Genomic DNA, 24,971 nt, shown 5'->3' on the forward strand with positions numbered 1-24,971 from the left:
CCACAGGTGTGAAACTTCAGCCAAACTTCAGCTGTGAAGAAAAACAAATCATGAGCCACATCCTTAATGAGTGCATGCCTACTTTTCCAGACAGATGATAAAAATAGAGTGCTGACTGCATCAAACACATCTTAAATCCAACAGGATTAAGATGGAAAAGTAATAAACATGTTCCAATGTGTTACTTTATACCTCTACTATGTTTTTTTTTTCTATTTTTTTTCAGTTACAACATCAAACTGCTTTTTACACGCCCCATAAAAGTTTTACTTACGTAACTTACGAGTGGGATATTTTAACTTTAACTTAGATTCCACCACCACTGAAACAGTGTAAACTTTTTAGTGACAAAAGAAACTCACACACTGCGTTAGACATAATTTTAATAGAAAGAATTATTATTATTATGGTTATTATAAATTGAATCCCGATAGGCTGCCTTTACGCACAGTGCGTTACACGCGCGTAAGAACGAGCGGCTATTCCATATGTTAAGCTACAGGTCCTTTTCTACACGCTTTGCCCAAAATCACGTTTCAGCAGCCATGATAAGTGATTTCGTTCCTTGCGTAACATGATCTCAGTCACTGCCCCTCCTTGTTTTTGGTGGTTATAGGGAGCAGCGACAGCACCACCCACCCCGCTCCCTCTCCACCTCTCTTCCCTTCACTCTGGACAGACAGGCGGGCTGAGCGCGGCACATAACGTTACAAGGCGCTGCGTGAGGACAAACACCGTCGGACTGGAATGAGCTGTCACGAGAATCCCCTCCAAGCCTCCCTCTTCAGGCTGAAAACGTGAGAAGAAAAACAGACAGGGCTGTAGCATCAGTCGGACGTCAACTCCGCGGAAAAGGAGGTCTGAAGTAAAACGTAAATAGATACAAATAAGAACAGAGGATCACCTCCTGCAGCTGCAGCGACCTCTCTTCTCTCTGCAGACCTCTGTCCTGGAGAACACTCCCATCACATACCGAGCATATTCGTCCATCACCGCGCCCAGGAGAGGGTGACGGGAGCGTGGAAAAGCCAACAGAGGAAAAGGACGAAGGGAGGAAGCTGTAAAGGACAAGAACAAGAGCCCAGAGGAAAGGGGGAGAGCTGGGGTTGTGAGTAGAGGATGGAGGCCCTACTTCCTGTGCTGAAGAGTCACCCAGGCCCGTCAGTGCTGGTGTGCTCTCTGCTTTTCAGAGTGGCCCACCGGCTTCTGCAAAGGCTGCCTGTGCCCAAAGTGGTGAGGCAGGATGATCTCCACTCCTGGAAGTGGAGGAACCTCTCCGTCTCCCTGGTGCACTCCCTGCTGACTGGGACATGGGCCCTGACCTGGTAAGTGTCCAAACACCCATCTATCCGTCCATCCATCCACAGCACTGGGACACCATTGTCTATTCACAGTCCACATGATGTGTTTATGTGTAGGGGTGTGTGTGTGCAGCAGTGACAGTCTGTGGCAGTCAGGAGAAGAAGGGCATGTTGAGGCAGGGTGAGGGACGGGGGAGACAATGGCATTTTTTAAGTGGGGAGGGAAAGGCCAGTGTACAGTATGAGCCACACAAAGCTGTTATTGCTGTGTGCTTGCACTGTTGAATTTGTCGGCAGCTCAGGGGGAACACAGTTTTACAGCCAGCACTCTGGATTTCTCAAGCTACAGCCTGCAGACATATCAACTGGAAAAACCTGCTGGCAGAACAATTCTTGTGAAAGCATTACAAGAAACTATTTTTTGGGGTGGGGACTAACCTTATGACTCATCTCTTAAAGTTAAGAAGTGGGACCAAGGTCAATTTTTTGTGCTGGCTGCCCTCTCCCTTTACTGTCACTGCATCTAATGTGTGACAGATTAAATTAGTCATGACTGAGAGCTTCTGTGGAGGGAGGCAAAATAAAGTTTTCACATTCAAACGGAGGTTTTTGTGCATTCAAAGTAGTATCAAGGAAACGTGTGAAGCAGTAGAGCTTTATATGTCACAGAAGTGATATATGTCACTTATTAACAATAATTCTCTTGTAGTGTTTATACAAGGAGGGGACACAGAAACCTTTTCTTTTTGAGGTGTGCCAAACAGCTTTAAGAAGTGACAAAGTATAATAGAAAAACAGTGAGTCAAGTTATGATAAAACAGTAGAAACAGTGTCATTTTATGAAATATATAGACACAGATAGAAACTAGAAAATAAATAGTATTAAAATTAAATATAAAAGCTACTAAAAACTACTAAAAGGCGGGATATCTATTGGTCAGGGTAATACATGCCCTAAACTGTAATACATGATATTAATATCTCTGTTTAGTCAAGCTTTTCTCTCCAGGAGTGAGCCCATATTTGTTTGAGTGAGGTGATAACAGACCCATATCTATCCATAACATGTATCCCTCTCCAGTGTGGTGGTTTGGCCAGAGACGCTGAGCAACATCCACTCTCACCACACCCCTCTGTCGTACCTGCTCGTCTGCGTCTCAACAGGTCAGTAAACTCATTGTGGAAAAGAAAAGAACACTCAAGAGTAAAGTCAAACAACTGAATAGTTGGGTTTTGGGATTTAAATGAAGACATCCAGTGGTGCAGTTCCTGTATGACAAGGAAAATGCTCAAATCAAAAACATTTCAGAAGCTGAAATCAGCAAATGTCATATCAAAATAGTTGTAGATTAATTTTCTGTCAATGGATTAATTGACTAGTTTCTGCAGCTTTAGTGTAGAAAGGGAAATGTGGGGGAGGTGTTGACTGAATTGAATTGAATTGAATTGAATCTCCTCTTCCTTTGATCGGGGGCATCAGACTTTCACCTTTCCAGTTGCTGCTTTCCAGAGAAACAACAAAAAGATCCGCCCCTCGCACCTGATTCTCAGAACAGACGAACGGCCGTTCCCTCTCAATTACCATGAACATAATCCCCTAAGGACTCGGTGGTCTGGTTGAGCTGTTCTATACGTGGTTGGGTTTTATGTGCATCTTTGTGTCACCATGGAGACACAAACCTTTGGAGATCCGCCCTAACAACTGCAACCAGCTATTATCTCCACTGAGGCCAACCACTCCAGACACTGGTGGTCATGTTCTTTAACATAGCAACAGTGTGTGCCAGTCATACCGAGGCACATCAGGACTCTTGAATACCTGCAGCTAAATGAGGCCTGTACAGTTTAATAGATGCATTGAACCCCACGAACAAACACTGGCTCTAAATTTCTCCTAAAGAAACTTCGCAACAAGCGACTCAAGGGAAATTTGAAATGTAAGATATATTCAACATTCTGAAAGTAGTTAGTGGTAGTTCTGTGCAATAAGTAAACAAGACAAGTGATGACACTTTGTTTAAACAGTCAACTGCTGCAAACATCAGGTAACAAAAAAGAAACGTGAAAACCCACCTGTGGATTTAAGGCTGTCATGGTTTTGGAAATGTTGAACATCCTCATATCTAAAAGATGATTTCATCCATGTGTTATGTCTTAAAGCTGCAATTCCTCAATTTTATGATTAATCACTTGATGTTATATAGAGTTGTGTGGAGGAGTGAGGTGAAACTTAATTTAAATTAGTCAATTAGTCGATGAGTTGTCTTGTTTTGTCTCACATATCAAAAACATTTTCACTTTACAATGACATAAAACAGAAAAAGACAGGAGGAACCAGAGAATGATTGGTGTTTTTGTTAAGAAAAAAAAAGAAAAAATATTTGCAGATTGACTTATCAATTAATTAGCTCTGGAAACAACATCGCAGACACAACAAAAGATCCTCTGTCGGGTCAACTTTACTCTTATAATTTTAGAAAGTTAGAAAAAAATGTTCTGATTGAAAGAATTCATATTTTTATAGTTTCATACAAGCAAAGATGTCCAAGCTACATGGGCTCAAAGCAAACAAACTCATTCTCCACATGCTGCTGTATCCTTATGTGTCATATCAGATAAAAACTTCAACCAATGATTATTTTCATTATCTTACCGTAAACCTGACCTAATCCACTCCACCCCAGACACGCAATGTCTGTAGAAAGCCTTCCCATCAGTGTGTCATGATTCAGCAGTTACGTGATACTAGCTTGACTATCAGCACTGGACAATCCAGCCAAACTGTGACCGGTTGTAGCTGATTAACCCTACAGGACTAATATCATATTTTCTTTCTTCCCAGGATACTTTGTGCAAGATGCGGGTGATATCATCCTGACGAGACATGCAAGAGGATCATGGGAATTCTTACTCCATCATGCCCTGGTAAGACGGCATGCCTGTGGCAATTTGTGTTCTTTTCTTCAGCTCCGTCAAAGTTGTATTTCTGGTTCAGATAAGATATCAGAGTCACTATTTTACAATCATCAGCATGACAAAAGGAAGTTGATCTGAACAGGTAACACGCGTGTGTATAAAAGACTGAGAGAAGTAGAAGAAGAAGAAGAAGAGAAAGTAAAAAATGGCGACTTAGAAAATGGTCGTGCTGTAAGACATGTTTCCCAACCCTCATTCTGCAAAAAAACATCCTGTGTTGTACATTAAGTCTTAAAGATTTGTTGCATATGTTGCTGATTCTTAGTGAATAGTGTTTAATTATTAATTAAGTATGCACTGAACAAACAGATCCAGAGAGAGGGAGTAATTACAAGGAAATGACACAAGCTGTTTGTGCTGCCTGAGTTGAGCTGAATGCAGCACATGGTGCCACTGAGCAGAGGATCATTGTAACTCATGAGGTCAACAGGCAGACGTGTCTTATCTTATCTGCATCTTTTTGTTAGGGGGTTTGTCCCTGAAATATCCAGTTTTCATCAGTTTTGAGCAGCTCTAAAGTAGAAAAAACATGTCATTTCTCTGTGTCTGACAGTTTGACAGATATATTGTGTATTAGTTTGTTCCATGATGTTTAAACCACGTTATTTTATTTTTTATTTATTGGTTTATTTAACACTGACAGTGCATAATAAATGTTGCTGTAAATGCACCAGAGGCAGCCAAGAGGCTTCTTTTCATCTGTAGTCCCTGGACAAATGTTAAAAGAAAAGAGCATTTACGTTCAGATTTTTTAGTGGATATACATGCAGACTCTTTTACACATGTACAAATCTTCGCATTTACGGATTTCTGTACACATTTACATATTCTTGCACACTTGAAAATTCGAACAGGCTGAAATAGTTTCAGAACACTCCACACACATTTGTAAATAATATTACCACTGTAAAAGAAAAAACTCAACAATAAAAGCAAGGCAAATGCAAATAAAAACAAACAATGAGACCATCAAAGTCCAGCAGTTAACTGTATAAATACCTCCTCCTCCCTCCGTGTGTCCTCAGGTGATCTGGTGCTTCCTGTATGCCCTCTACACTCAGCTGTATGTGGCCGGCGCTGTAATTGCTCTGTTTGTGGAGGTGAACAGTGTCACTCTGCACCTGAGGCTGATGCTGAAACTGGCCGGCGCTCAGTCCTCCTCCATGTACCAAGTCAACAAATTCGCCAACCTCTTCACTTACATCATGTTTCGTCTGAGCACCCAGTTCTACCTCACCTGGTACATCATGCACAATTACTCCTGGCTGGACCACGGCGGATACTTTCTCGGCACCATGATCATGATGAATGTCATGATCCTGATTTACTTCTACCGCCTACTCCGCGCTGACTTCTTCCCCCGGAGTAAAAGCTATGTGGGACAGAACGGGACACATAACAACAACAAAAAGTTTCTCAGTGATTGACGTGGAGAAAGGTTACGGGACTATATTATATTGTTTTTAGGGTGAGAGTTTACACATTTGTCTTTTTCAAACCATAACTGACACCATTCCTTGTGACCACAGGTTCCCTTGTTGTGCCTCACTGCCAAAGAACAAACAACACCCCCTTCTGGACAAGGTGAAGCTTTGTTTGGGTCAAAAGAATAATTGTCTTTTCACAGGGAAAAATAAAAAGCAACACCTCTTTGATAGAAGCCAAAACTATGTGTTAATCTCTAGTGACATTTATCAAACCATTTTACGACTTTTAGAATATTTAAGATTGTTTTTAGTATTATATAATCTGCAAGGAAAAGGTTGACATTTTTTGAAATACAATTGTCAATTCTTGACAAAAGCATTACATGAGAAGACTGATACCACCCTCCTGTTTGTATGGTAAATATGAAGCCATAGCCAGCAGCTGTTTATATTATCTTAGCACAATGAGTGGAAACAGGAAGAAACCTACAGCTCGTCTGGATCTGTCCTACGGTAACAAAAATCCTCCTGCAAAACCACAACTTGTTTTTACACTTCGGCTTTTGTACAGATTAAACAAACAAGATATTATAAGTTAATTAGTGAGCTTTAGAGCTTATGCCGTGTTAATGACTTACAAAGAAGTAGAGAGTTAGCTACATAACACTGTGTGACACTTTTACTCAAAACAACCCGAGGCCTGATGACAAACATTAACTTTGACTATTTTTTTTCATGAAACATTTTTGAATGTGATGTTTGAATGTCTGATGTGAAAGCAGCATTACCTCTTTCAACTTGAATTTTTACAAGTGGGAAACTGATCATTTCTGTACCTCAGATATATCACGAACGCATTACAAAACATGAGAGAGTGGTATCAATCTTCTCATTTAACTCTCGGTGTATTTCTAAAAAATGTCAAAATGTTCCTTAATCCATCAGAAAAAAAAAACCTGCGTGATAAATAGTTAAACGCATAAGTTTAAAATGTGAAATTTTAGTATTTGCTAACAATCTTAACTGACAGCCTAGCTATATGTTGCCATATATATCCAACATTTGCAGAGGGTTTGCAGTTTTCTCTCTTTGGGTGTTTGAACGAACAGACAAGTGGGATTTTCTGACCTTAAATTTACCAGCAGCACACTCACATTTTAAAAATATGTGTATACAGTATGTCCCCTCCCCTTGTCTCAATGAAGCCATTTGTGGCAGAGGAGATACTGGGCTTTGACTTAGCTGGTACATAATGTTGCAAAGGACCAACTGAACGTGTAACACAGGACAATTTATAGTCCTTTTATGGTTGTCATATAAAATTTGTTGGTATTTGACACGAGCTGGAACTTCCTGCCAGTTAATAGTCTGATAATTTTGCTCAGTGGGAAGAGGGAACCATGAGAAACCCTTCACGAGCAGGCAGCAGCACAATCACCACTGTTACTGCATCCATGTAGTTGGACTTGTGTGGAGTAATAGAATATCCTCACAGTGTGTATCATATTTGCTTGTTTGAGAAGTAATAGGTCTTTTACAGAGTGGATCCCTTTTTTAAGAATGATGAAATTCAGGTGAAGATGTGTCTCCTCTTCCTCTTCTTTTCCTCAAAAATGGATATATAGCATTTTGTAAATATGTCCTCAAGTGTGCATTCCTTTTTGATATATTTCAAAGGATAATATACGCACACACTGTCAAGCATTAGTGGACTTTAAAAACCTAATGATCAGCACATTTCATTTTCTATTTCAGCCAACACCAAAAAAATCCGACATGGATACGGTGTAGATGTGTTTGACCTGTGCTACAGTGCCTTTACTACAGTGCCTTTTCAAAAATACGAGCAAAGCAGAGATAAAGATGATGTAAAGAAAGTATAGATTCTATAGCATGATATATGTATGTGGGAGATTTTTGAGACAAACTAACACTAAATTCATTTGATCATGACCACAATAATGTATAATGTATCTTGTATTAAAGTGAAAACTGTTTTTTAGGAGCCACGTATTTTGGATTGTTGAGTGATACTATGAATTAAAAAAGAATTTAAAATCACAGCTATGTATGTGTATTTTTCTAAGATGAACTCTACTGATAAGGGAAGGTTTGATTTGATTTATTCTCTGTTTTACATTCATGGAGTCACTCATAGTAACACCTGTGAGATTTCTGGTAAAGCTATAGTCAGGTACTGTTTTATCAGATCATTTACATACATACATTTTAATTATAGTAAAATTTACAAAAAATTAAAAATTAATTAATAATTCTCAATATCATTAGCTGCAAACATTTCCAACCACACATGTAATGTTTAGATTAAATTAAAAACATTAACATTAGCTAGTAATTTGATGATCAACAATCTAATATATAGATGACATTGTATAATATGGTCATCATAATTCAAATGGAAGGTAACATAAGTTTCCTATTAAAATGAGGCTTTTCAATAACATTAGCTGCTAAGTTCAGCCATTAAATTTCCTATTAAAATGAATCCTTTTCAATAGGTTTGGCCTCCAACAATCTAATGTCAAGGGATAACAAATAAGTTAATGTAACATTAGCTGCTAATTGGGCCATTGCAAATTCAATATTGTTTGGAAAGAAACTGTGACAGTTGCTTTACCTTCAAGCGTTGCCTTCTCAGAAGTAGGAAACATGGTAAAAAGAAAACTGACAAGATATTGACTCTATTGGCCATTAATTATAATATATGGACAAAATTTAATATTTTCTATAACATGGAAACACATTAGCTGCTAACTTTGGTCTTCTTATGATAACATGTCAGTAACATTAACTATTTTTTCATGTAATACACGCAAGCATGAAGCTAAGCAATACAGTGCAACTAACATTAATCAGACGTTATTATCAGCAATGCAGTAGATTAGAAAATGTATAATATAGTAGGCTATAGTACAATAAATAATATATATAGTTAGTAGGAGAAATAATTAATAAATAAATATAGTTATTTATGAAAAAGTAAGAAATTTCCTCAATATGATAAATGTCCAATTAGTTTTACATTTAGATGATAGATAGATAGATAGATAGATAGATAGATAGATAGATAGATAGATAGATAGATAGATAGATAGATAGATAGATATAAATAGATACTTTTTCCTTCCTCTTTTCCGATTATTCCTCATTTCCTCCAGCAGGGGACCGAGCAGAGAAAATCTGGGAGGAAAGAAAAAGAAAATCCAGGGAACTGAGTCAGCAGCAGCAGCAGCAGCGGGTCTCAGTCTGCTGCTCCCCCTCAACTTCCGAGGATCCATTTCAGCTCCGATCTCCACAAACTCAACACTCACACACTTCACAGTGAAGTCGGATGGGTTTCCTTCACGATAAGAAGCATCTGTGGGGGGGAAACGAGGCGTAAAAAAGGACAGAGAGAAGAGGAAAACTGAGTGGACCATCCCGTCTCGCTGAGGTAACATCTCCACAGATTTCTTCAAAGTTTATTCGGCACGTACATGTGACCACAAGTCACAGAGCTTCTTTAGCGAGGTGAAAAACTACTTTACCTGCAGTTTGGATGTTTATAAATCGAGTTTTAAAGTCGCCTGGTTTCAGTTTTATTGCGACTCAAACCAAATGCACTAAATTACACGTCTTCTCCTTTACCAGGATGAACAATAGGATTAAAACAGATCTGCGCAGTAAGTGGATCAACAGTTGTCTGGTCTGGCTCTGTGTGTGGTCATGTAGCCCCAAACTGTAAACCAAACATTTTCTCTCATTACAGTGTTGTTTGACTTGGGTCTCTGCCTCACTCTGCCCCAGACTGTAAAACAGACAGGGGGCAGATGTGCGAGCATTTTCGAGTACAGTCGATTCCCCAGAGCAAAGACATTGTCGTTGGACCCCGCTAACCACCACTGTGTAGGTCTAGGGCAATTTGATTATTTCCTCAGGCATCCAGAAACGGACCATACAGCTGAAATGATTAGTTGATTAATCAGTCAGTCAACTGGCATTTTTAAAAGCAAAACCACCAAAAGCTTCTCAGGGGTGAATACTTTCTAGTTTCTCAGTCCTCTATTATTTGTTATGTTATAACCCAGGTGTCATTTGAAAGGTAACTCTTTAAATTTTACAACCAAAAAGTCAAAATGAGAATAAGAGACACTGAACCAAAGTTACAGAGGCACCTCACCCATTTTTATTTTTATTTTTTTGCATTGAAAAGGGAATCTAAGGCCTGCACTGGTAACCTTTATGTGGAAAACACTTTGCATAGAAAGAAAGAGGAGGGCTTTCAAATAATGTAAATTATGTTAAGGTTGTGTGAAAACAGAGTGTGACTAAAACACATTTCAAGTGATACCAAAGGGCAAAGTGGGTGGGATGGTGTATTCTAAAGGGTTAACTTGCACTTCTGGGAATAATAACAGACACTACTTTCTGACATTATATACACTGAACAACAATAGTAGTCAATAGCTTAGATCTGAGAAAATAATTCTCAGATATGTTGATAATGACAATATTGTGGGTTGCAGCCTTACGATACTCCTATGATGGAATAATACGACCTGAGCTCAATATAAAGTTAAATAATTACTGTTTTAAAACTGGAATTTGAAACAGGGTCTCACTACAAGAGCAAGGCCGGAGGATGGATGACCAGTCAGGGCTGATGCTGTACTTCAGTGGAGCTCCTGTGTAGTTGTCTGCTCTGCCCGGAGGGTAATGCAGCCTTGGATCTGGTTGACCGGGAAAACAAATCAAATCTAAAGTGAGAGACAAAGATGAACATGAGCTAATTTAATCCAAATCAAAAAGAAACTTGTGCCAAATGCAATATGCTGCATCTGAAATGTGACGTGTGGGTGTTTACTTATAGATCACACACAAAAAAACATTTCAAAATGTAGTTAATGCAAATAAAGATATGTATATATACATGTAGGGCGGAGGTCTGTAAAAGTGTCATGATATGATTAAAAAAATGCTTGAAGCCCAAGGTGAGGTTTCCAAATGCTTTTGAAAATTAGAAAAAATGAACAAGGGAATGTTTGGTATTTTAAGTTTGTCAGATTTATATACATGCCCCAAAATGTCCAGAAGATATTTGAATTGAGTAGAACCACAACTAAAGATTTTCTCCAACCAACAGTTCAAAACCCAAAGATCAGTTTACAGGGATATAAAATGATATAAAACAGAGAAAAGCAGCAAACCCTAATATTTAAGAAGCTGGATCCAGAGAATATTTGACTGTTTTGATTTCTGTTTATTTCTGTCTCTTTGTGTTGGACACAGATTTGCTTCATTCTTCATCTTGTAGCTTTTATCCCCAGTAGCAACAGGAGAAATAAGCACCAGGCCTGATGATTGGGCCCAAAAACCACTCACCACATTCTCACATCTTTAACGAGTTAAAATGGCAGATTGTTAATGCTGCTCTCCTTCTCTGTCTGTCCAGCACACCACGTCCCTGTGCTAAATATTCACCCGGACGCTTCATGTCAGTCCGAGTGTCAGCCATGAGCGTTCTTCCTCCTGTGCGAAGGGACCGAATCATCGCTCAGCTCCCTCAGGTAAAATCATTCACTACTCAAGCACCGCATCTGTAAAACAGTCTACAGCCTCACACAGTCTTCTTCCTCTCCTGCAGTATTTCAAGAAGGAAGCAGCTCTCCACACTAAAGACGATTTCAACAATAAAGTGAGGACTGCCTGCCAGGAGCAGCGCACCGGCACTGTGGGGTGAGCACAGACACCACAGGCTGGATGATACGGGACGCGGCGTTTTCTGGCACTTCTTTACTTATTGTTTCTTATCATTTACTTTTATTCTTCTCAGCAGATTCAAAATCTCTAAGGTCATTGTGGTGGGTGACCTGGCTGTGGGGAAAACCTGTCTGATTAATAGGTAAGGTCAAATGCAGTCACCTAATCGGTGAAAGCAGGGTGAGGTGCAGTACTAGGAAATAAATAACTTAAATAAGAGATTTACCTCCGTCAAGAAAGCACAGTCTCGATACAGCTCCACCTACCATGCTGATATTAATAGCAGTAGATTGCTGTGTTTCAGAGATTGAAACAGGGTTTATGTAACAAACCTGGTAGATGAATCTGCATGCTGATATTTCACCAAGAGGACAGCCTGTAGTTTTTTGTTATCTGGTCTCAATATGAGCCTAATTATTGTACACTTCTGGAATTCAGAAACACAAGTAGGCTAATAAATTTTTCATCCACTCAAGCAGTGGTTAACAGTGATTGGTTGCACCCATAAACATCAGCTCAAGTTCAGTAAATGTGAACTTTTGGTGTATTTCGACTCTGCTTGGACAGACGTGCAGCCAACCAAGAAATCTCAACTAAACAGCAACAGCAAATACGTTTTTTCAGGAACCATATTCTCTGGCTGGATTATGTTCAGAGGCTTTTTTTTTTTTTTTTTTTTTTTTTTTGGAATGAATGAAGCGCTATGTTTATTAATGGCAGCAGTGACAGACCAGGGTTTGCACCCACACTCTCATGGCTGTTGCTGTAAACTTTTTCTGTATTAAAGCAGATCATGATCTTTTTCTAACCTTAACCAAGCGCTGTGAGAACCTAGACATAATCATAAAAACAGTTCAGTAAAACTTTTGTCCCTAAAAGTGGACGATGGACCAAAAGATTAATCCTAATCCTATTTTGCAGATTTTGCAAAGATGCTTTTGATAAGAACTACAAGGCAACGATCGGTGTTGACTTTGAGATGGAGCGGTTTGAGGTGTTGGGTGTCCCTTTCAGTCTACAGCTGTAAGTCTAACGTGTGCACTATTACACATAAAACAAAGTCAATAAACTGTGTCTGACGTACTGTTACTCACCAGTCACTCTTTCCATTACAGGTGGGACACTGCGGGCCAAGAGAGGTTCAAGTGCATTGCTTCTACGTACTACAGAGGAGCCCAGGGTGAGAGATTTTGTGTTAAAGAGCAGTTAACAAATAAGATATGTATTGAAGACTCTCCTCTCTCCATGTACACATTGTTTGACAAAGAACAAAATGTCAAGGGAGGACACTAACCCATGTTGAAACAATACTCTTAAAACTTAAAGCATTTTCGTTGTAATACTTTCTGTCCCTCCAGTTGTGATCATCGCGTTTGATGTAAATGATGTTGCCTCTTTGGGCCATGTGAGGTAAGTGTATTTATTATGAGCAGATTGTTTGCACTCTTACAGTTTTTTTTTGTCCCAGCTGGAGGATTTAAACTTGTGTTTTTCTGTCCGCAGGCAGTGGCTCGAAGACGCCTTGAAAGAGAACGACCCCACCGCTGTCCAGCTGTTCCTCGTCGGCACAAAGAAAGACCTGAGTGTACTTCTTTTACTGTTTTAAAATGGACGATGCCTGTGAACATTTCTGTGTCTTTACTGGAGTCAAATGTGAATAGTTTGGATTGTTGCCAGCAGCACAGAGCGTTTGTGTCCAGGCTCAAACCTCAGGAATGCGGTTTCTCATCCTTCAGCAGACCCCAAAGCATCTGAGACATTACTAACTGAATTTAGGTAGTGGTGGGAAGGAAGAACCGTAACTGCTCTTTTTTCGGCTTCTTTTCTATTTCAAGATGTTTTTAATTTGAACAACACGGCTACAAACCGGCCATAGACAAGTTCACCTGGACTCAAGGACGAACTGATTATATTTTGGTTAAAAGTCAGAGGCCAAGGTCACTGTGACCACACAAAATACGATATTGGCCTTGTGAACATACTATCTCTGGAACTCCTCAAGGGAATCCCCTCAAATTTGGCACAAACGATGATACAGTCGGGTAGTCAAAGGTCAAGGTCACTGTGACCGCACAAAAATATGGAGGCATATAACCGCAAAACAGGAATTCTAGTTTTCTTATTCTGCCATTTTCCAGACCAAGCGATTTATCAATTAAGCAAGAAAACAATAGTTAGATTGATGGATAATGAAAATAATGGTTAGCAGCAGCGTTAGTACAAATATTCCTTTTGTTTACCTTGGTGACACCATATCTAACTTGGTTGCCTCTGGTTTCTCTTGACAGTCTCCTGCTCAGTATTCTCGGATCGAACAAGATGCTCTCAAACTAGCACAGGAGATGAGAGCAGAGTACTGGGCTGTTTCATCACTCACAGGTAAGTGTTTGGATTTAAATATAGTAAATTGATCTCTTCCACTGACCTCACCATTGACTTATGAAGTGGTCGAAAATGATTAGTTGGGGGAGCTGGGGCCTGGAAAGGATTGTGTTTTGTTTTTTTTGTTTAGTTTTTTCTTTTTGCTGAAGGCGGGGTAATTTAATATTGTTGGGGGAAATAACAATGAAGGGTCTTAGATTTCTTTCATATGCTCATTATTATTTCCCAAAAGAAATTCTCTGTAAATTAGGCGCAGCGTTTGTTGGGCTGTATGAAAACTATTATTCCTTTAACATCTTAATCTTTGAATCAGGAAGTTTCTTCAGTATTGACAACCTTTTTTAAAGCCTCCTCCCCTCCTCACCCCAGTAATTTTCATACGGCCCCTTCCTGATCTTTATCTCTTTCATGCCTTAGGGGAAAACGTGAAAGAGTTTTTCTTCCGAGTTGCATCATTGGCGTTTGAGACCAACGTTCTTGCGGAGTTGGAGAAAAGTGGATCGAGGCAAATTGGAGATGTCGTCAGTGAGTATCCCAACAATCTCTCTGTGACCGTGAAAACCATGACATTTGTCACACAGTTTAACGCCCAGCTATGTATCTGTTTCAGGAATTAACAGCACTTCAAACAAACTGTACGCTACATCGAAGAAGAAACACCCGAACTGCTGCCAGTAAGGATGCAAGCGGGAGTTTAAAGTAAAAAGGTACAGACTGAAAATGAGGATTTTTCTCAGCGGAAAAAGACTGTGGTTGCTCTCCAGCTCATGGGAGGGATTTCTGTGGTCAGAGCAGGAGGAGTGATGCAGGAGTTTCACTTCCTGATATGTTTGAATTCAGTTTTTCCTGGCCTGTGATGAGTTTTGCCCTGTGGGATGTGGATTCTTGCGGTGTCGCTCGGTTTAACTTGTCCGGAGTTACAGAGTGGCACAAAAATGACAGGTTCTGCTGAGATGCCAAAGAATGACTGTGGATGGTTACTTTACTTAGAGCTTGAATTAAATCTTCAGTTTTGATGCTGTAGCTTGTTTTACAATCAAGATTCATCATCACAATAATACTCATTTCCTAAATGACTGTTTTTACTCGGTACTAAACCTCTTTTCCTAATATTGTAGATTAGAGGTTACCAACCTCTCTGTAAGAAGTAAGATATTGCAGTAAATCACAAGACAACAAAGATTTGAGGAAAGTCGGAAGCAATAAACTTTTAAACTTTTTTTGTTTAACAGTCCTGCTAATCATCTCCCGACCCTTCAGATTTATGGTCGACTCCTCGCGGAGGGCCCAACTCGCTGGTTGAGAACCATTGTTGTAACGTAGATGCAGCCTTGGACATTTTTATCTGCGGTGTATTTTTTCCTAGGTACTTTTTGGCTTTTTGTTTACAATCAAATCAGTGACTGAATTTGAAAAATTTTCATATCAGAAACTGAAATTTTGTGTGTTTGATCATTTATTGTCTTTTTAAAAATTCTCATGGTATGTGTAACATGTCATAAAGGTATTAAAACAGGATCATATCATTAATGTGTTTCGGAAATATCATACATGTATTTTGAAGACGTAATTATTTAGTTAAAATCACGGCTTATGTTATGTTTAAAAAAAGTCATATTAAACAAGGTTTTCACTATTTCTTAAACAAATATAAAATGTCTATGCAGATGAAACAATTTCTTGACCGTGTCATTCTTTCCCTTTTCTTCTTTACTGAACTTATTTTACTTTACTTGCTCAGCTGCTGAAGCTTTTGAATGAATCGAGATATTTCCCATCAATTTGGCTCTGCAGCTCTTCGGGGATGCAGTGAGAAAATTTGTAATTTTCTTTAATCCACTTCCCCCCTTCAGTGTTTTCGATGGCCACAGCTGCCACACCTGCACGAAACAGAGTGAGATATTTACATTCAAGTGCTGAGGTTCAAAAATGAATGAATGAGAATGGCAGAATAATAACATTAACATGTTGACTGACCTACAACAGTGGCTCCCAGCCTCTCGACAAGCTGGATGGCAGCCTTCATTGTCCCTCCAGTCTCTATCCACTGGTCCACCAACAACACCCTCACACCTGCAAGACAGAGAGTGTCAACTATACTTACACCTATTGGGTCTTTTATTTATTTATTGAAACACTTTTTATTGTCGTGTTCTCATGGTAAACACAACGAAATATTTAAACTGATTCAGCTGTAATTTCCTCCAAACAACACTAGGGGGTGCTGTGTGACAGGGAATATATGGACATAAATCTAATTAATTAAGCTTAAATCAAATTGAGAAAAATAGCAGATTAATTGATGAATGAATGAAAGCCCTAGTTAATTAATTGGGGTTTTAATACAGGAGAAATAAATATGTTATAACCTAGTCAAAGTCGTTTTCAAATCTTCAATTTAAATATTTAAAGTCTGCTAGTTATTTAAATTTTTTACATGGAAATACAGCTGTGCATGGCAGCTTTTTTATTCTCACCACATCTAAAACAACCCTTTCAGTGCAGAGTTTTAGGGCCAGATCATGATACAAATAATCACTACATGGAAATAATCCAATTAAATGACTGAATATTTAGTAAAACTACAAATAACATCAGTCTAAACTTACTGGTATCTTTGTGAGCCCACACAACAGCTGAAGTCAAAATCAAATTTGGTCTTATTTATCTTTTAAGTTGTTTTTTTTAGCCCAGCTCTGGACCCAGACATGTGCAAACATTACCAGCTGGGTAAACATTCATCCGCTCAAGGGAAATATGTGACACGGTTGCAGAGTAAAAAAAAAAAGAAGATTAACCTGGTTTTAGCACATCCAGTCTTACTTCCATAGTCTTTTCTCTGCCTGTGTAATCTGTGTAGCCTTGGTTTTGGGTTGCAACACACAGGTGTCCTGCTTTACGGATAGCCAGGAAACCTTTTCCAAGAGTGGTGGCAACAGACGCCCCTGAAAAACACATCAAAAATATATATGCAGAATGACAGTATTATAAGTACTCTAGGAAGTATGCTTTCACACATTGTCATGCCGTGTACCATGAGGCAAGGTGCAGTGTCCAAGTAGCTAAATTTAGTATCTTTGCCAGAGGAGTTAGGTTTCCTGAGCTGCCTCTTAAAATAAAATTAGTGTGAGACACCAAGTGTGACTCCTCTTAACCTGCAATTTCTTTTCCTTCTTAAAAGGAATTGGTTTGTTTTCTTACCAAGAATGAATCCCATTGCATCTATCCCAGCAACCAGGTCAATGGTGTCGCTGTGGAAAGGACTGACAAGGTCTTTGACACAGTCTGTAAGAGCCTGAATCAAGTGCAAAGAGAGCAAAATGAAAGTGTGCATATGATAAACACATACTACATGTTATAAATGAGCGTTATACTGCGTTTAGCGAGAGGGAAGACAGCAGACACAACACCCACAGCTCAACAGTCTGCTGAGGAATTAGAAAGCATAATTTTTCCCATCGTACCTGGTAGTTGCAGTAGAGCCTGGACGGATCCAGCCAGGCAAATGTTGGTCCTTTTGTATTGGGGGCCATCAGAGAAAGGTACCATCCCTTATGCCTGTCTGCGGGAACGGCCAACGCGTCCATTCTAAGGAACAAAACTTTTCTGAGCCGTTCGTGGGAGAAACTGAGGTGAATGAACTGGACCGTGAGTGAGAGAGTTCCCCATATCAGGTTCCAGCGGGGTGAATTGTGGGTGGGAAGGGGCTGTTAATGACACTGAACTTAGTTACAGATTCTCCCTGCAGTCAGGGCAGGATTTATCATTCAAAATGAAGTCATGATTTGATGACCAGTGTCAGCCCTGTCAACGAAGGTCTCTGTGAAGTGTTCAGACGTTTATTCATGACTATTTTTGGATCTCACACCTTCTTGTTTTATGGGAGTGTGTGTATAGTTTGGGGAAATTGCTATTAGTTTTATTAATAGATTTATTATTAATTTGTTTGCAGAGTAAAAAAATAAAATTCTTAAAGAATATATGACAAAGAGGCCCATATATTATATGTACAAACACACTTCTACAAAGATATACTCTGACATACATGAATTCAAAGGAAGGAGCTTGTGCAGGAGCAGCAGGAAGGTAAAATCTTACTTCTCCTCAAAACCCAAGACAAAACAAACTGAATTATGGTAAAAACAAAACAATGAGGGATCATCTACTTTGCATCACTGTTAACTATTGTCCAAGGCAAAGTGTTTTAATTCATTATACAGAGACTTAAAACTTGTAGGAGTCACAGTATTTAATTGTCAAACTGACATTATTGTTGTATGTTAGTGCAGGTCAAAGTGAATAATGAATAAAAAACACAACATTATGATAACTTTGACAAAGGTAAAAGCTGGCTTAACATTCACTGGACAGAATGATCTCACCCTGAATGTTGCATTTTATATTGAATGAATTGAAACCAGTGACTGTAGAGAAACTACTTGGACATGCATATAAAAATGGTAATTGGGAATCATTTGCAGTAAATAGGCAAAAGCAGTAGATTTGTTCTATAAGAGCAATGTTGCATTTTAACACTGATCATCAGGCAACATGCAAAGACATTTCGTGACGTTAACTAACAATACAGTTTTTTGCGAATGCTTACACACGCAAAATTTGGCCCATTGTGTCAAAACTCAACACACAAGCCAAATAAGACAAAACACTTGGAGCTGGACATCTCACTTCTATGTCAAACTGAAACACTGCAAACAAAACCTGACGAAGGGCACTTCTTTAACAAAACCATACACACATGCACCATCTGAATGACTCGCTCAAAGCAGCAACAACGGTGATGAACTTAACACTAAACACTGCTGACCTCTCATCGTTGTATATGTTGTTAATTTTGTCATACAGGCCTCACGCAACATAAAAATAGAAAATATTCAGAAAACAGCTCATTGTGTCGACTCAGGTTTAAGAGAACAGTTGGATTTACAGGATGTGCAGCTGCATCAAAGTCCAGGAATCAAACTTGTGTCATCCCGCAGTTTAGAGCTAATGTCAGGCTAACAGTATAGCCTCATATTGTAACTTCCTAAAGCACTAACAAGTGAGATTTTTGTTTTTAAATTTCTCTGTAATTTTTCAAACACAAGAATCACAATTCCTTGAACATGAAAAAATACTTTGGACTGCTAAAAACAGTTTTGTGAACTTAAAATGGTTAATGACTTCTTCCATGGGCCTCTCCATCACAAATTGATAAAACTGATGACTCTTCAAAAGTATGTGATCACATGACAAATTATGTCTATGGTTTCCTAGAAACAAGGAGTGGCTCAACTTCCCCACAGGCTCAAACTATGTTTTTCTGGCTTGAACTTATTGAACAAACAGTGCTTTTACTATAACCTCATTAGTTAGTTGTAAAGTACCATGAAGAGCTTTTGTTAGAACCTTGATGGTCTAGAACTCTCAATGATAATGTTCTGTGACATCATGACTGTAGAACTGACATCAGAATGTTCAATGGAACCTGCACCTGCAGAGACTCTTCATTTCCACCCTGCACACTGAACTGCACACTTGCTTCAACACAAACCCTTTGTAATCCATCTGTAAAACATATCTACTGTATATCTTTGTCTCCTTGTTATATCGTGAACTGTTTCATCAGAAACGCCTTCAGCAGTTTCAAGTCCAACTTCATCTGTGAAACACAAACTGCTCTTTGTCACTGTTAAGGCTCTTCTCAGAGCTGAGATGAACCGACAAAGACACCAGGTAAGATTTTCTCATTTCACCTGGAGAAACATTTTGTCTAAAGCTTCAACAGTTTGTTGAGTCAATGCATCACAATTTTAACAGTTTCTCATTTTCAGAAAGGCCCATTAAGAAAGACAGTATTTTTGCTGTCTGTTGTCCTGTCCTTAGACTAATGTAGATTCAACTGTAAAAGTAAGTGTAGAGGTTGTGTTAAGGTGGAACGGGAGTTTTAAACATGAACTACATGTATGTTTCTATTTTTCAGTCCTTTGGGACGCAGCAGTTTGGTGCTGCCCTGTACCTCCCTGCTCATTACAGGCCGGCTACAGTGCCGCTGTACCCTGAGCAGCAAAATGCTGTGGTACAGGGCCTCAGAGACGCCCTGCTCTCTGCTATCAACGAGATCAAGTCTCTAAAGGAGGAGAACAAGTCTCTGAAGGACAAAATGGACCTTCAGCAAAGTGAATGGAGGCAGGTGGAGAGCCAGCTCCAAGAGGAGGTCCGTCAGAAAGACCAGCTCCTCAAAAAAACCATCAAGAAAAGGCAGGCTCGCACAAAGGCCCACATTGACGTCCTGGCCCTGCTCGCTCAGAGGGAGGCTGAGCTGGAGAGCAGAGAGGAGGGGTGGAAGGCCAGGTGTGGAGCACTGGAGGTGAGCCTGCAGGAGCTGGTTCAGAGAGAGGAGGACTGGAGCAGGAGAGTGGTGGAGGCAGAGCTGGAGGAGACAAAGATTAAAAACAAGGAGGAGCACAAGAGTCAGAAGGACAAAATGAACATGCAGCAAACTGAATGGAGGCAGGTGGAGAGCCAGCTCCGAGAGGAGGTCCGTCAGAAAGACTGGCTGCTCAAAAGAACCATCAAGAAAAGACAGGCTCGCACAAAGGCCCACATTGACGTCCTGGCCCTGCTCGCTCAGAGGGAGGCTGAGCTGGAGAGCAGAGAGGAGGGGTGGAAGGCCAGGTGTGGAGCACTGGAGGTGAGCCTGCAGCAGCTGGTTCAGAGAGAGGAGGACTGGAGCAGGAGAGTGGTGGAGGCAGAGCTGGAGGAGAAACTGGCTCAGAAGGAGCTGGAGGAGACAAACATTAAACACAATGAGGAGGAAGAACAGGGGTTCGCTACAGCACAACATCCCTCTTCCTGATACCCCCAACCCGTTCCCCTTTCCCCCTCCTTACCTTACCCCCCCCCCTCCATTCCCTTTTCCCACCCCTCACCCCTCACCCCTTGTGCATCTATTATTTTTTGTAAATATGTAAATACAGTTTTGTGTGAGTTCATTTCATCTGCCTGTGTTCTTCTTTCTGAATACAGATACAGGAGTCATGGCTCTAGTACTACTGGTACCAGTAATGAAGTACTTCAGTATTATAGTATTTGTTTAGGAGGGACAGATCAGATTACATTTTTAAGATGTTGATGATGGTGATAATGCTGTGTAATGATAATGCTGATATGTTGACAATAGGAGTCAACATGTCTTTGTGAATCTTTCTCTCAAGTCTGTTCGAGACTCATTTTGATTATTAGTCTTAATCCACTGAAAGAGCACTGGGTTGGCACAGTTTACCCACAAGAGAGGGTCAAAAATAAAATATGATTTGGATGATCTGATTAAAGAAACCAAGCCAATTTCCCAAAAGCAATATATGACATAATACAGTAAACAGTTAAACTGCATAACTTTCACTATTGCTGCTACAATAAATCAAATCTCATAAATATTGTGATCAGAGGTTTGCTATTAATTGTCCTCAAATTACAACCTTTTTTCAAGCCTACATGTGATAGGTTTTGGATACTCAAAAGGCAGATGGAATACCTGTTCAATTACATTGCCTTTTTTAACAGTTACTACAGTTACCAAAAAGCAATCTGTTACTTGTCACCGTCTTGTCTCAACATCTTTTTTATCAGTTTGATACTTACTTAAATTTTATGAGCATTTCTCTAATGAAAATTTCTCATATCAAATATAAATTAGTTTCTCTGAGGCCCCAGCTGTAAAACATGGCTAAATACGTTTGACTTGTATGTCTGTGATTGCTGTTAACATGAATTTTTTATACACTACAGCCATCCCAAAAACTCTATTTTGATTTCAGTCAAAAAACTAAACATATGTCTTTCAGGATGAGTCACTTGTTTCTTTGGTTGCATCTGTGCAGACTGTGCACCAAAAACAAAGCCAACACTGTAGTCACCTGAAAATAATTGAATATCAACATTGGACTGAATGAAGTGTGACTAAAGATCCTGTTTAAGGTACACATTTTCTCTCATGCAGGTCTCAGGTTGTTATTCTAAATGCTGCTCAGAGCTGCTGTCTTCAGGCTTTTACCTTCAGATGTTTACGATCACCAGAGGACCGGTGTCTACACAAGCTCAGGTTGCCATCGTGTTCACTGCGGGAGAAACAAAATCTACAGTCTCACTGTATATCTCCCAGTTCTCAGACTGCAAAGATTATTACTGTCATCAAATAAACTCATATCTGAAATTTCACCCCGGTTTTGTGCAACAGAGTTCAAGCTGAGCTCAAGACTGGGTGTTCACTTTTCTGCCAACAGTAACTCTACTTTCCCACAGTTTTGATTTATGTGTATCTTAAACCGAATGAACTTACAGTAGATGTTACACTGGAATGCTGACGTGCTTTCTTTTACAGTTTTGCACATGCACAAGAACAAGGTAATTAATCAGATCAGATATGAACCATATTAACATGATTCTGCTGTTTGAGCTCATGGTGATTTAAGAAGTCATTGAAGTATTTTATGGAGAGATGATTAAACCTGCAATAACAAATGTTTTGTCCACTTGGGGGCAGCGTAAAGAAGCTGTAAACACAAAATAGACTATCATCACCTTATGGCAAACGGGTGCTTATTTACAAACCAAAGCAGACATGGAGCAACATTAGCATCCATTTGGAGTCTTGTTTAAATGATCTGTTGAGGGGCAGTGAGAGTGAATCAAACAGTAAATCTGAGGGCTGTAAAAGTAAAACAATGAGCTGCAAGACACTAAAAAACTATGAGCGACTCCTTTCACGTTACAGCCGCCTTAAAGGGTCCGTTCACCCAAAACACACACAGAGAGCTTTGAGGTATGTGTGTCTCAAGGCAGTTGAGGTAGGTTGGAATTTGGTTTATGAAGCTCCGAGCATTGAATGAATGAATGAATGAATGGGGGCCCAACCAACAACAAATTTTTGCCCCAAGGATGTTGATCTGGCCAGGCTAAGAACACACACTACAACTGTGTTTTACTATATTGTCATTCATTAAACACCAGGCTTCATTTATGGGTGCCCAAAAGCATTAATAAACACTTACATCTGCTTACAATTACATTGGAGCGTGTTACACCATTTATTAAATGTTTATATACTACTTATAAAGTCTTGAAGTAAGGTGTTGCCCTATTTGTAGCACATTTCATACAGATTAATAGCATTTACGTTGATGAGGTAACTGCATTCACTAACTTGTGAGAATCATTTTTGCACTATGCAAACACATCAGGATGAAGCACGGAGCTCACAGACGGACACTGACTCCTAAGCTCCTTCGGGGGGCGATGTTCTGCAGCTGCTGACCCGTCTGTGGACAACAGCAAACAAAAGGAGTCTTTCGCAGCAGGAATCATTACAATACATTTTTTATTAAGTGCCACCTTTCTGCTTCACTGTGTGGTGTTAGTTGAGTCCAGATATGTCCTGGTGAACAGCAGGATGATTAGCCTCTATTTGCTCTAAATCCCCCCTCCACTGAGAACTGTAATTCATGAGAAACTTTTCGCCCCCCTCTCTGAAGATCTGGTCGAATGTTGCGTCTGGTGATTTTACATCATTTCTCTCCGCCTTCCAACAATCCGATTTCAGTGCCTTGAGTAGGCTGGATCTCCGCCTCTAGAGCTCTGAGTAAGACCAGCCATGTGACAAAACACTGGGCTGATTAGAAACCCAACCTGACAAGAGGTTTTTCTTTTCTCTGGGGAACAGTCAGTTGTTCGTAGGTGCACAGCTGTGCATCATTTTCTGAACTCAAAATGAGATTTTAGTGAGATTTTGCCAAAAAAGGTCACACTTCAGCCCACATGGGTCAGACACCGATCTGCAGTAATTTAATGCATGAAACTTTTCCTCACTGAGTCAATGATATGAAGTGCAGCTGCTGATACATTAATGACTGAATGAAAGCCTGTTTTTCCTGCATAGTGCCCAGTGTACATAGGCTTACAAGACACTACAAATACACTGTACTACGGGTCAGATCCAGAATGGTGCATATCCATTTTCAAACTACATTACAAAACAACATAAGTGGTGAATAAGGTAAACACTCCCTTTTCTACTATTTTAGAATAAGATCACCTCGTAAAGCCTACCAGGTTCACTAAAGGTCAGGTTTAAAGGGTCATCCCATTTAAAGATGGATCCACATATAACACTAAGAATTACACATCTGATGGGACTGGACTCTGACACATTTTGCCCATTTTGCCTCCACAGAATCATTGGCTCTTTTATACATGTTGTATGGGAATTTTTGGTTTGTGGCGGAAGGTTAATAGTGCTCATGCAGAACTAACAGGAGTACAATTACCAATGGACCCGGCTGTATATCTTCAGTATATGTTTTAAATGATGACTCCCATTCCCTTTCCCTTTCAGAAAAAAACAAGCAAAGTCTGAGTGGCAGGCGTGACTGCAGGTAAGATTGTAGTGCAGCATCACAACCCTCCTCATGATATTTGAGGTACTCACTGGCTTTAGAGCTTTTTGGATATTTATGACCTGGAACTATCATCAGCAAGAGTCAATGATGCAGTCCTAATTTGGACAATGATATTTACAACTGATACAACTGATATTTAACTTCTATCAAAATGGGAATGCTCTGTCTGTGCAGGCATTACATCATGTCCATTGGGGGAGGGAAGAGGAAACCATAATTGGAGCAATTTGACAGGGAATTCATATTTGATCGATGTTAGACTAGACATTAGATACAGCTAGTTTGTCACATTTTAGCATGGCGAAACCCATTAAAAACAAATCATATTTTATAACACAGCCAAAACAGATGCTGAGGGTAAAACTCAACTTGATTAATAGGACTGTTAGATAGCCCGTGTCAGGATACCTGGATGCCAAGCCGGCAGCTGATGCCTCCATTATTTTAATGTGTTTTGTGTGAATCCGACTATCAGTTCAGTAGGCTATCAGCCACGGTCTCGTGGGCCTTTCAGTCAGTCAGTGGGGTTTGCGTGCGACAGCGCCAACCTTTCTCCACATTCCACAATGAAAGAGTTTTGTCCCTGCTTTGTGATTAAGGTCATCACCAATTCAGTGCCTGTTTTGTGGCATTTGAAAGATGTCCAATCTCCTGGGTTGGCACAATCACCC

The 24,971-nt window shown here is 39.8% G+C and overlaps 3 protein-coding genes across 9 annotated transcripts; 2 read left to right on the forward strand and 1 right to left on the reverse strand.

Annotated features, from left to right (window-relative positions):
• The first annotated feature begins 633 nt into the window (after positions 1 to 633).
• On the forward strand, positions 634 to 7,765 carry tlcd1 (TLC domain containing 1). Of its 2 annotated transcripts, XM_023400599.2 has the most exons (5): positions 634 to 1,325; positions 2,383 to 2,465; positions 4,144 to 4,226; positions 5,303 to 5,715; positions 5,807 to 7,765. In XM_023400599.2, the coding sequence occupies exons 1-4, from the start codon at positions 1,120 to 1,122 to the stop codon at positions 5,702 to 5,704; spliced, it is 774 nt and encodes a 257-aa protein (XP_023256367.1). In that variant the 5' UTR covers positions 634 to 1,119; the 3' UTR covers positions 5,705 to 5,715; positions 5,807 to 7,765. The 2 variants fall into 2 exon arrangements, with proteins under 2 accessions (XP_023256367.1, XP_023256366.1); XM_023400598.2 differs by having other exon boundaries at positions 636 to 1,325; positions 5,303 to 7,765.
• Positions 7,766 to 8,925: 1,160 nt separating this feature from the next.
• On the forward strand, positions 8,926 to 15,522 carry rab34a (RAB34, member RAS oncogene family a). Of its 3 annotated transcripts, XM_087172417.1 has the most exons (12): positions 8,926 to 9,158; positions 11,157 to 11,271; positions 11,349 to 11,440; positions 11,538 to 11,606; positions 12,386 to 12,487; positions 12,580 to 12,644; positions 12,823 to 12,874; positions 12,968 to 13,049; positions 13,753 to 13,843; positions 14,264 to 14,371; positions 14,457 to 14,553; positions 15,079 to 15,522. In XM_087172417.1, the coding sequence occupies exons 2-11, from the start codon at positions 11,197 to 11,199 to the stop codon at positions 14,522 to 14,524; spliced, it is 804 nt and encodes a 267-aa protein (XP_087028543.1). In that variant the 5' UTR covers positions 8,926 to 9,158; positions 11,157 to 11,196; the 3' UTR covers positions 14,525 to 14,553; positions 15,079 to 15,522. The 3 variants fall into 3 exon arrangements, with proteins under 3 accessions (XP_087028543.1, XP_023256362.1, XP_023256364.1); XM_023400594.2 differs by having other exon boundaries at positions 8,927 to 9,158; positions 14,457 to 15,522; XM_023400596.2 differs by having other exon boundaries at positions 8,927 to 9,158; positions 11,541 to 11,606; positions 14,457 to 15,522.
• Positions 9,868 to 17,570, reverse strand: LOC111650675 (uncharacterized). Of its 4 annotated transcripts, XR_002760435.2 has the most exons (7): positions 17,311 to 17,569; positions 17,048 to 17,141; positions 16,645 to 16,791; positions 15,824 to 15,919; positions 15,580 to 15,726; positions 12,559 to 12,627; positions 9,868 to 10,461 (listed from the first exon to the last, which is right to left on the reverse strand). XR_002760435.2 is itself a non-coding variant. In XM_087172419.1 (6 exons), exons 1-5 carry the CDS (start codon positions 17,431 to 17,433, stop codon positions 15,584 to 15,586), a joined length of 603 nt encoding a protein of 200 aa, XP_087028545.1. In that variant the 5' UTR covers positions 17,434 to 17,570; the 3' UTR covers positions 9,868 to 10,434; positions 15,580 to 15,583. The 4 variants fall into 4 exon arrangements, 3 of the variants coding, with proteins under 3 accessions (XP_087028545.1, XP_023256365.1, XP_087028544.1); XM_087172419.1 differs by lacking the exon at positions 12,559 to 12,627 and having other exon boundaries at positions 9,868 to 10,434; positions 17,311 to 17,570; XM_023400597.2 differs by lacking the exon at positions 12,559 to 12,627 and having other exon boundaries at positions 17,311 to 17,570.
• Positions 17,571 to 24,971: the final 7,401 nt, after the last annotated feature.

Source organism: Seriola lalandi, unplaced genomic scaffold, assembly GCF_002814215.2.
Source record: "Seriola lalandi dorsalis isolate HSWRI2012SDOR001 ecotype SW California unplaced genomic scaffold, Sedor1 jcf7180002052685, whole genome shotgun sequence".
Taxonomy (NCBI): domain Eukaryota; kingdom Metazoa; phylum Chordata; class Actinopteri; order Carangiformes; family Carangidae; genus Seriola; species Seriola lalandi.